The 10,640-nt window shown below is 32.9% G+C and overlaps 3 protein-coding genes and 1 non-coding gene across 4 annotated transcripts; 3 read left to right on the top strand and 1 right to left on the bottom strand.

Moving 5' to 3' along the window:
* Positions 1–3,874: 3,874 nt before the first annotated feature.
* FKBP12 (FK506-binding protein 12) lies at positions 3,875–5,316 on the bottom strand. Its single transcript, XM_020365217.3, has 5 exons — positions 5,138–5,316; positions 4,967–5,000; positions 4,830–4,891; positions 4,702–4,754; positions 3,875–4,165 (listed from the first exon to the last, which is right to left on the bottom strand). Exons 1-5 carry the CDS (start codon positions 5,223–5,225, stop codon positions 4,064–4,066), a joined length of 339 nt encoding a protein of 112 aa, XP_020220806.1. The 5' UTR covers positions 5,226–5,316; the 3' UTR covers positions 3,875–4,063.
* Positions 5,317–6,695: 1,379 nt separating this feature from the next.
* On the top strand, positions 6,696–10,034 carry LOC109799123 (uncharacterized). The gene is made up of 2 exons (XM_020359642.3): positions 6,696–9,628; positions 9,776–10,034. Exon 1 carries the CDS (start codon positions 7,195–7,197, stop codon positions 8,356–8,358), a length of 1,164 nt encoding a protein of 387 aa, XP_020215231.2. The 5' UTR covers positions 6,696–7,194; the 3' UTR covers positions 8,359–9,628; positions 9,776–10,034.
* TRNAH-GUG (transfer RNA histidin (anticodon GUG)) lies at positions 9,385–9,456 on the top strand. The gene has a single exon. It is a non-coding gene; the product is annotated as a tRNA-His (tRNA).
* LOC109804164 (dolichyl-diphosphooligosaccharide--protein glycosyltransferase subunit 4A-like) lies at positions 9,786–10,034 on the top strand. Its single transcript, XM_083067525.1, has one exon. It carries the CDS (start codon positions 9,786–9,788, stop codon positions 9,897–9,899), a length of 114 nt encoding a protein of 37 aa, XP_082923651.1. The 3' UTR covers positions 9,900–10,034.
* Positions 10,035–10,640: the final 606 nt, after the last annotated feature.

Genomic DNA, 10,640 nt, shown 5'->3' with positions numbered 1-10,640 from the left:
ATACTTGTTTGAATGCTTATAATTAAAACAATTATGATTACAATAACATTGCCAAAACAAAAGTCCCATTTCACTATGGCAGAGACACAAACATGTGCCATTCACTCATGAATAATCTAATACACTCATTAGCATCGTAATTTGTTGTTAGCTAGTCATTGAAATGCAACCAATCTCGAGGGCCCAATCGCCCCCACCAAAGTGGCACGAGGTACATGGAATGAATGATATAATAGCATGACCATAAAAATAAGAGAATTATGCAAATGGTAGATCCATCAAGTGCAACCCCCATTTTTAGCCCACTAACTACAATCATCCAATCTAATATATTACACCCGTGCATTTGATGAAGGGCCAAAAGAAGGAGAATAAAAGACCCGAAATTTATAAAAGGCCAATAATTCATGTATAATATTGTAAATAATATGCATGGTGCTATACCATTTTGCTTGGAGTGGAGGGCACAAGCACCAAATACCAAAATCTATAATGAGGTCTTCCCTTTCGGTTACAGCTACACCAAAGTGCGGTTGGATTTCAGAGACTGGATGCTAGAATTCAGGGATTCATTTAAACCTTTATCATTAAAGAACTTACATGGAATTGATTGCATTCCGATTATATCTCTTTTTAAAGGCAAAGGCAAAAAAATGCATACCTTTTGGCTCAGCTACATTTTTCTCTGCAAATGTTTTTTCAGTGAGCTTTATCATAAGCACTAATAGTAGTTAGCGAACTAAATAGATTTTGGGAGCAAAATGCACTGTTTGAACACTACTTTAGCAGTAGTGGTGATTGGAAGATGGGATATGATTTACAATGCAAAATTGGACTGTTTAAAACATTCATGATTGTTGAATCATCATTGCATTGATAGAGATCTAACACCTTGCACCATTAAAATCTGGAAGCTCTAGTGAAGGTAATGCAGCATTGATAATTTGAACTATTTTTCCTCATTTGAATGTTATTTTAGTTAACAGTCTGATCCATAATTTCGAACCTAGAAATAACTCACTTCATTCAAAGCAAGTAAAGTTTCATTTTATTGTATTTTTTTAACTGTTGTATTTTAAAATTTTCTTCTGTTTCCATTAATGTATATGTATCCAAGTTTTACTAAATAGTGGCTAAGCATGTTGAAAGTAAGTTGAGATTTCTAGTAAACTTTATCTGTGATGTCAAGGTTTCAATATTGGAGTCACCACTTTGAAGACTTTACCCAACATCACTGTTAAAACTAGTGTCATAAATACACTTAAAGAGATACAAAAGACTAATTGTTTAAACTTCTTTTCCTACAAACTCCTAACTAACTGTCTCTCAAATACCGGTAGAAACATGCTACAAAATACTACCTTTGATCCTAATTAAAAACATGACAAATCATTAACATTAAGAAAAATAATTAATACAGTTATTTTTAATTAATTTTACTATAAATTCAAATTTTATTCTAAATATATCCTTTACTTTAAGTCATATTTAATACTCTATCTGTTATCTATTATAAACAAAAAAGAAATACATTTCTTGTTAAATATAAGTAAATTTAACTACTTTTGCATCATTTTTAATATTTTCTCTAAAATATCCATCCTTTAATGAATGACTTTTCAGTTGCATTATTTCTTTTGAGATTTATAATAAGGACAATTTAGAAAGAATTTTATGAAAATAACAAAACTTAATGCAAATAAATAACTTTCTTAATATCTGTAAAATTAGTTATTTTTACTTATAATAAAGAATAAATATTTATTATGAGCGAATGCACAAGAATTAGAGTTAACAATAAAATAATGGTATAAAAGAAATCTAATCCTAAATAACTAAAAAAACTAATAATTATTACTTATAATTAAGATAAAATTTAATTTATTATTTATAATTAGGACCAGAGGTAATAATAGTATGTGCTATTTTACTAATTTTGAAAATCCTTTATAGAATCATATTAGTAAGGAATTTCTTAAATTAGTTTGGGTAAGATATTTACACAAAGTTTTCATCAATTTTTTAACATTACTTATTTTGAAAAAGAAAAAGAAAAACAGTTTTTTTCCTCGTTTTATTATTGTTCAACCTGAATGTGTACAATGCTGAGTCTAAGCACAAGAGTTAAAGTTGAAAATATTGATTCAAGAGTTTTTTTCTACCTGGGTTGCATTCGTCTTTTTCTCATTGAGCCTCCCTAAAGGAGAGGAAGTATACGTATTCAGAAACAATCGCGTACATGGGTCGTAGGATTATTCTGCCATCGCTGTTACTGCAAGATGGCACGTAATGGGCAGAAGATCGTTGAATCCAATCTGAACTTAATATCAGAGATTGATGAATAGTCTTCAAATGCAGGACTGCTCGGAAATATTGTAATATTGATTTAGGCCGATTCAAGGATATAATAAGAAATAGTTATTTTCTAAGAAATTGATGTAAAAATGATACACTAATATCTTTGAATTAGTTTAGGGTTCTGCTTAACATTGCGTATGGTTCAAGAGGAATGAAGGAAAGAGATCTTTGTAAACTTTTATTATTTGAGTAAATAGATTTTTATAAACTATTATTATTTAGTTTAATTTTTAAAGAGAGATTTTTGTAAACTTTTATTATCTGAGAAAATTGATTTTTATGAATTTTTATCATTTAGTTTAATTTTTAAGGAGAGAGGAAGAGAATGAAAGAAAACAAAATTTCTACTTACCTAATTTTAACTCTAATTTTGAAAGGATTTGAAAAGAAGGGATTTTAAAAAGATTTCATCATAATGTCTTAAATATCTTTACCTATGTTTCAAAATTCAGAATTGTTAAGATACAAACATAAATTAATTTTTAAAATCTCTCATCTTTCTTCCATTAAAATGCCTTTTTTTTTTTTTTTTTTCATCTCGGTTGAACCAAAGGATATAATAAAGCTATTTTATTTTCAAGTTATATGCTTTGGTATGAACTATGTTTTCTTACTCACCTCGCAATGTATTTCAGAATTGGACTTTTGCAATTTGTTTTATTCCATGCTTTTTTTTTATAGTTAGGCTTAAAAAAAATTTAATCCAAAATTTAGAGGCATTATTCATAACTTTTCTATCGAAAAATATTCTTCATTTTTAATAAAATAATTTCAAAAAAAACCCCTAACTTATATCAAAATAGACTCTTCCACACATTCTACAACTACTGTTACAACTACTGTTTAACATCCTTTTTCATTTTCATAAATATATAAATAAATTATTTTTTGTCCTTCAATTTTAATACAGCAACTCTCTATCCTCTCTATTTTAAAATTGTCAAATTTATCCCGTCATAATTTTTGTTAATCTAATTAATTGGTGAGTAGTCACCAGATACAACATACATGTATGCTAATTTAAAGGCCTAAACTTAGTAATGTTGACTCAACATTACTGATAAATTGAATTACAGAAGTTAGTGATAATGTGATTAAATTTGACACATTTTAAAAAGAATTGATCAAAAGTCAATGTTTATAAAATGAGGACTAAAAATAAACTTTTCATATTTATAGGATGAAAAAAATGTTCAATCCTCCCTATAATTTTGCTTCAAGAGACCCTCACTCCTATCTTAATCAAAATATTTTTTATGAAACTTGTTTGTTGCTCCATTACACAATAATGTCTTCTAAAAGGTTTGCACCTGAGCAACAACTCCTATTAGAGCGAAAAACAAATTTTATAACACTTCTTAGCACAATTTATGATAAGGTCTCGGTTTTTTAATTGTTAAGTTTATCTTACTATCACAATGGCAGTCAAAATATCCAATAAGTTATTTTAGGATTTGATGCAGACACTACGGTGGTGGATTGCCTGATAATATTAATTTGCCAAAGAAATGAGGGAGACAGTAAAGGCTACCAAACATAATATTAGATAGTCTGAGAACATCCAATAAGTTATTTAGTATTTCAGTTAAACAACTCAACCACTGTTGATATCACTCACAGAGTCACAATGTGGGGATACCATTACACATATATCCATGAAAATGGATGATTTTATTCTCTGGACAGGGACAGACTAAGAAGGTTTTCATTGCGCATTCAAGACTTCGATTTCAAATTCCAAAACAGAGTTGGGCTGTATTCCCCAAGCAGGAAAGCCACCAGTACCATAAGCATAATCAGGGGAGCACTGCAAGATTATCAACAATGTGAATAACAGGGTTTATTCAATTTAGTAAACCCTCCACCCAAACAAAAAGTAACAAAGAAACAGCTAAGAATTAAGGAAATAAAACGGATTCAGCACCAACAACCTTAAATTGAATCCCTTTCCCAGGAAGGTTCTTAAATGGCAAGGCTAATTTTTAATGTCACCAACAACAATACATGATTGGATGCAATATCAGAAAAAGAAAGAATCGTGTCCATGAAAGCATGTATATATTGCGGAGTAAATAGTCACCAAGGATATCCAACAAGTGACAATCTGAGTCATAGCAAAGATTCCAAGGTACTAGGATATTTTGACCATCTATTTTACATACAGCGACAAGATTTTGCAACAAGAGAAAAAATAGATTGATCGTATAATGTTCACTTCACAATAATCATGGTGGAAACAAGCAATACGAAATCAAAGAATAGTTAGCACTCACTTAATAGCTACAAGTGTGACAACTGAGACAACATATACAACAATTTTCAAGTAGGAAGAAGAAGAATTACCCGGAGACGAGCAACTTCACCGACTTGCATGCCAATCACACCTTCATCCCATCCTAGAGAGAAATGTGAATTTAGATTGCAGGCATGCAAAAGCAACAGGAACAGGAACAAAGTAAAAATGGTATTACCTTTGATAACAGAACCTTGGCCGATTTTGAATGTAAAAGGGCTCTGGCCAGGATCCTTTGTGCTGTAAGATAAGGAGAAACGAGTGAGTTAATTGATAATCGAAAAAGATGGTGGGAGTGAGGGTAAGATAGTTAACCTCCAAAATTTCTGAGAAAGGTCACCGTTCTTCCCTGCTCACAATAAAAAAATCGAGAATAGTTAGCACATCAAACAACAGGTAGATCTGTAAAAAAGAAAATGGAAAGAAAAATTTGGTTAATTTTAGGGTTTAGAAAGGGAAAAGAGAGAGAGAGAGAGAGTGACGAACCGAAACCGGTGCAGTGAACGGTGACGTTCTGACCGGGAACTGGCTTGGGACCAGTTCCAGGCCTTACCAACTGCTTCTCCACTCCCATCTTCTTCTTCTTCTTCTTCTTCTTCGGATTCTCTTTCTCTCCTCTTCTGTGAGTACTTCCTTCAATGGCTGCGAGCGATCAATGCCATGCTCTCTCTTTTTATACTTCCTCTTCATGGAATCTCTACATTTATTTTTTAGTTATTGTTATTATTATTATTTCATTATTTGATTTGGAGGACCAATAATACTAATTAACATTAAACTCTAATCGATAAAAATCCAAGAAAAACATATAAAAAATAAAACTACAAAAACATTGAATAATATCGTAAATATTAAAAAATTATAACATCAAAATAATAGTAAAAAAATCCTCTATCACATCTACACTTATATAAAGGTCGCATAATATTTCTTTTATGAGTTTAACCCTTAAAATAAAAATAAAAATAATATAACAATTAACAAATATCATAAATCTTTTAATCTTTACAAAAAATTTACTAAATATAAAACCCTAACGCTATCTCATAAGAAAATCATAATAATAATAATAATAACAACGAAAAAATATCATATTTTTTAAATAAAGGTATGAAGTGTTTTTATTTTCACTGATACTAACTAAAAACTTTTTTTTAGTAGTTTTCAATTTATTTTTTAGAAGATAATATAACTAGGTTATAATTTTTAAAATATTAGGTCGGTTTTAGAAGTTACTAATAGACTAATGTACTTAAGGGACATTAATCAAAATTACCAAAATTTCACTCTTGTTTTATAATATATTTGTCCTATTTTTTTAAAGTTTTTTTTTTCACTTAAGTTATATATAAAAAAATAAATTTAATCTAAAATTATTTAATATTTTAATTATATATCAAAATTGATATAATATATTTTAAAATATATTAAGATATGAATAACTTAATTAATTTTATATTATTTTTTAAATTTGATAAATTTAACATAAATATACAAAATAGTATTAAAGTGTAATTCAGCGATGAGATTGGTAGAATTTTCTTTTTTCATATAATTTTTTTTATATATATGTAAATTTATTGATTTATAATTACTTTTAAAAATTGAACCGATATAATTTACTTTTGCTTTTAGTTTTAAATTTAATTTAATTACAAGGATATAATCATTTCCATATTATCATATAGACACAGTACAAGTAGAGACACATTTTATCTTCAAAATGAATGACACGGCCCACATCAAAACTGCATAGCCAAACACCTGTCTCATGCTTTCTAGACGTGTCCTCCATCAAATCTACCTCCCTTTCACGAAACTTGTAGAGATTAATCTCCAAAAACTAAAAATCATACCAACATCATCAAACATAACTAAAACTAAAAGTATCCAAACTCTAAATAACTTCTAGAGTCTGTAATAATGAATTCTTAAAATAAGAAAAGAAAGAAAACCTTTCAACCAAACAAAAAACAAGAGGTTAAAAATATAGTATTTAAGAAAACAACCAGCCTAACAAAGATCCTAAATTTAACCCAAAGCAAAGCACATTGACATGAATGAAAGTGCCAAACATAGTATCTAGGAAAAACCGAAAATTTACCTGCGCCTCACACAGCCTCCTCCCTTACCCGCTTATGTATAAAGTTCCTGTTCGACCTTTCTTCAGCGTTCCATTCTCAGAGTCACACACTTTGTTCCTCCTCTTGATCAATCACTGTCTCATTTCCTCTTGCTAGTTCTGGTGGCGCCCTTCATTTTCAGATGACAACAACAACCGGGTAAGAACGCGAACGCCACCGCCTACCAAAACCCTACAATGGAGTTCGAGAGGATGAGGCAGTTGATGCTCATGTGGTGCAGAATACGAAGCAACCGTGTCGCTCTTGTGGGTGGAAATCATACCGCCGCCAGATTTTGCAGTCGCTGAGGTCTTCTCCTTTCTTCGCCTGGCTTTGTTTTCTCTTCAATTTACGAAAAATTCACACACAACCTCTCTCGATCTCGCTCCCTCATCGGTGGATTTCAGCAAGGGTATCAAGATGAAGAAGCATTTTCACGATGGAGCCTTTTCGCTCAACCCCGAAACTTTTCTCGTTATCAGGATCCCGGATGCGCTTGTTCTGCGCATTCTATCTCGGTCTTTGTTTTTGGCCATGGTTCTCGCCACCTTGCCTTTCTTGAGAACCGCTCTCAGAGGATTCTCCTCTGCTTATCATAACAGCAATTCGTTGCTTCCTTCCGGCTCTCTCGATGTGGGGCTATTGAATTCGATTTTTCATGATTTCGCCGATGAGGGGCTTCTCGGAGAGAACGATAAGGCGCTTATTGTGAACTCTCCCATTCCCAATGGCTTTGGGGAGGAGATTGATGTTGTCATGGACTCTGATTCTAAGAGAAAGAGCTTGTTCAGTGACGAGTCTTATGATTTTGTGTTCACCTCTGGTTCTATTGATGCCGAGTTTATTGATCGCATTCTGAAGATTGATGGCATTGTGGCTCTCCCGTTGGGGGCTAAACCGTTGAATTCTGCTTTTAAAGAACAAACTAATTATAGGGTTGTTTTCCTTAAGCGATACGGGTTTGTTATTGTTGCATTGAAGAAAACCGGGCCAGCCATTAGGTTGTCGGTGGATTCTGATTTCTCTTCCCCTAAGAGGAAGCTCTTGGAGACAGAGGCCGAGGCCAAGACAGTGGCTTTGGAGGGTCTTGAGGATGTGCTTTTGGAGCCTCCGAGAAAGGCTTTGGTTAAGTCAAGGAAGTACTTGAACAACATCAAGTACCTACCTGACTTGTTAGGTGATTCTCTCGAGGGTTATGATAAGAGGGTGTTCATTGGTATAGGGTTACCCGAGGAGAACAAGGGTGTGATGCAATGGTTCGAGAAGGACTATCCGAAGAAGAATACACAGTTCGAGACTCACAGCTTCGCGGTTGCGCCAGAAGATCATTTCGACGTTTCTGATTGGCTGTCGAAGAATGTGAAGGAGGAAGAGTACGTTGTGGTGAAGGCAGAAGCAGAGGTGGTGGAGGATATGATGAAGAAGAGGACAATAGGGTTGGTGGATGAACTCTTCCTAGAGTGCAAGAATGAGTGGTGGCAGACGGGGAAGAGAAAGAAGAATGAAAGGGCTTATTGGGAGTGCTTGGCTTTGTATGGAAGAGTGAGAGATGAGGGAATTGCAGTGCACCAATGGTGGGGTTAATTTGATTCATCCAAGCTTTTAATTAGCTTGGTCATGTTGTTATGTGCACATTGTGGTGTGTTTGATTTTCAGTGGTTGGTTTGTTTCTGTCATTGTGTGCGTGTGAATTTGCGCCTTAGGGAACGTGCATGCTTGTGTTCCTTTTCCATGCTGCTATTAGTTATGATGTCATAGACTAATAGCTAGCATATAAATAAAAGGCTTGCTATCTCTAGTTCTTGCCTTATGTGGTCAATTGTGTTGTGTAGTAGGATGTGAATAATGTGGTCATGGGAAGACATAGATCGCTACTAGCTATAGCTCAAGGTGGCCACGGATAGATGATGGGGCAACATTTTTATAATATTCTTCTGCTACAATGATGAATAACAAGATAGAGAGAATCTCAGGATGCGATATATTGTAACTTATGTGTCCTAGCTTCTGATGTTTCATTATTTAATAAGAGAATCAAGTCAATCATGTTCCTCTTTTTAGGACATCTTTGGGTTCCTTCGTTGGCAAAACTTTGCTGGATAGAAAACGAATCAATACTGATCCAGTAAGATATCTTTGCTATGATGAACAAAATTTTAATTCTCATAATTTTGTGAAGATTGATAAATAAAATTAAGGGTTCAGACTAAGTTTCCTTTTTCTCTTTTATTGAAGAGAATCCTCATCCAAAGTGACATCTACCAAATTTTGAAACTTTTCTCTTTTAGGGGTGGTTAATGATTGAGCGGTTTTTCGAAGAAAAAACAGAACTTTAATTCTTCTATACAAAAGCTATCCTTCATAAATCACCCATTTCAAATGGATTTTGGATGTGTTTGTTTCATTGTTAGTACACATTTTATGTCAGTTAAATGGAAAAGTATGCAAGAAAAAGGATTGAGTTGAACGTTCAATTATTTTAAACCGAAATCTAAATACATTGTTAATATAAAAACTTGGATAAAGTTCCCCAACTACAGTTGAACCGTGATTTTATAATTATACTTATTCTATAAGATAATCTTAAAAAATTATAAAACAATATATCTAGTGGCTGTAGTTTAGTGGTAAGAATTCCACGTTGTGGCCGTGGAGACCTGGGCTCGAATCCCAGCAGCCACACAACGTATAATTTTTGCGCTTTAAAACTTGGAAGCGAAACGACGGCGTTTAAAATGTCGTCTTAATTCCAGGTCAACGCACCCTTCCTTTTTAAAGAATTGGGGCTACGCTTAACGCTGCGTGTTCCCAATCCCGATCCAACAAACCATTTCATTCAGCGACTCCAAAAAAGGTCAATTTCTGATTCATAACTTTTAATTTCTTTCTTTGCATCTTTTCGTATAATATGACGAGGAATTCATTTACAGCGATTAATATAAAGCAATTCATTTGATGCGTTCCTTAATTATTTGGTTTTATTTTTTCTTGTCTCGTCCAGAAAGTTAGAGATGATTGATGATCAAGCCTTGGGAACCATTGCCAATTTTCTTGGCATCTTCATTTTTGGTTTGGTTATAGCTTATCACTTGGTCACATCGGACCCCAAATATGAAGCCTCCTAAGATTTATATATGAATTTTCTGATGTATTCAAGACACAAATTTGATAGATTCAGTTTTGTTCATTGATCTGTCACAGGTCAGTTTCTTTGTATGATGACTTAATATTGATATGCATGCTAAATCTTCAACATTTTAGAGACGTGTGTTAGCCATGTTGGTGTTTTGGTATATTTAGATTAACTAAGGATGCAAATTGCAAAGTACTAACAAGTAATTTCACAATGTCCATGGAATTGGTCAGATAAACTAACAATATGAATTGTTGATTGACCCGTATTCATTTCCCTTGGTTGCATTGGCCAAAATTTTATAATAGCCTCTTGCTGTTTTTTTGGAAGGCTGAAACACTCACGATTGCTAGTAATTTGGATGAAAAATAAATTATACTTCAATGCAACATACAATTTTTGCTCAAAAGCAAAAGCGGAACATATGATGCTCCATTACATGGTGTAACATGGCATGTTTCACTCAATCAATGGATAACAAACAAGGTAAATAGACATAATGGGAAATCTTGTGTGTGAACCTTTATTTTGCTGCACATGTATGCAATGCAACATCTCCATGTATGGCTAGAAATTATTAGATAATTCAAGAAGATCAAGTGTTTGTAACCGTAATCAATCACTTGTTGGAAATCATGTGGTTCAAGACCACTTAATAATTTTTCAGACAGCGAAGTATGAATATGTTGCTGAAAATAGTCCTACTCAAGGATTGGTAGTTGTGGGAGGTGGT

This window comes from Cajanus cajan, chromosome 1 (assembly GCF_000230855.2).
Source record: "Cajanus cajan strain Asha chromosome 1, NIPB_CcT2T_4, whole genome shotgun sequence".
NCBI lineage: Eukaryota > Viridiplantae > Streptophyta > Magnoliopsida > Fabales > Fabaceae > Cajanus > Cajanus cajan.
Note: the sequence above shows the minus strand (reverse complement) of the source record. Positions and strands in the feature narration are given on the sequence as shown.

Coding starts and splice junctions, on each gene's coding strand:
- FKBP12 (XM_020365217.3), bottom strand. CDS start 5,225: ATGGGAGTGGAGAAGCAGTTGGTAAGGCCTGGAACTGGTCCCAAGCCA. Junction 4,892..4,966: donor CTTTCTCAGAAATTTTGGAG/GTTAACTATCTT, acceptor CTTATCTTACAG/CACAAAGGATCCTGGCCAGA. Junction 4,166..4,701: donor GTGAAGTTGCTCGTCTCCGG/GTAATTCTTCTT, acceptor ATAATCTTGCAG/TGCTCCCCTGATTATGCTTA.
- LOC109799123 (XM_020359642.3), top strand. CDS start 7,195: ATGAAGAAGCATTTTCACGATGGAGCCTTTTCGCTCAACCCCGAAACT.
- LOC109804164 (XM_083067525.1), top strand. CDS start 9,786: ATGATTGATGATCAAGCCTTGGGAACCATTGCCAATTTTCTTGGCATC.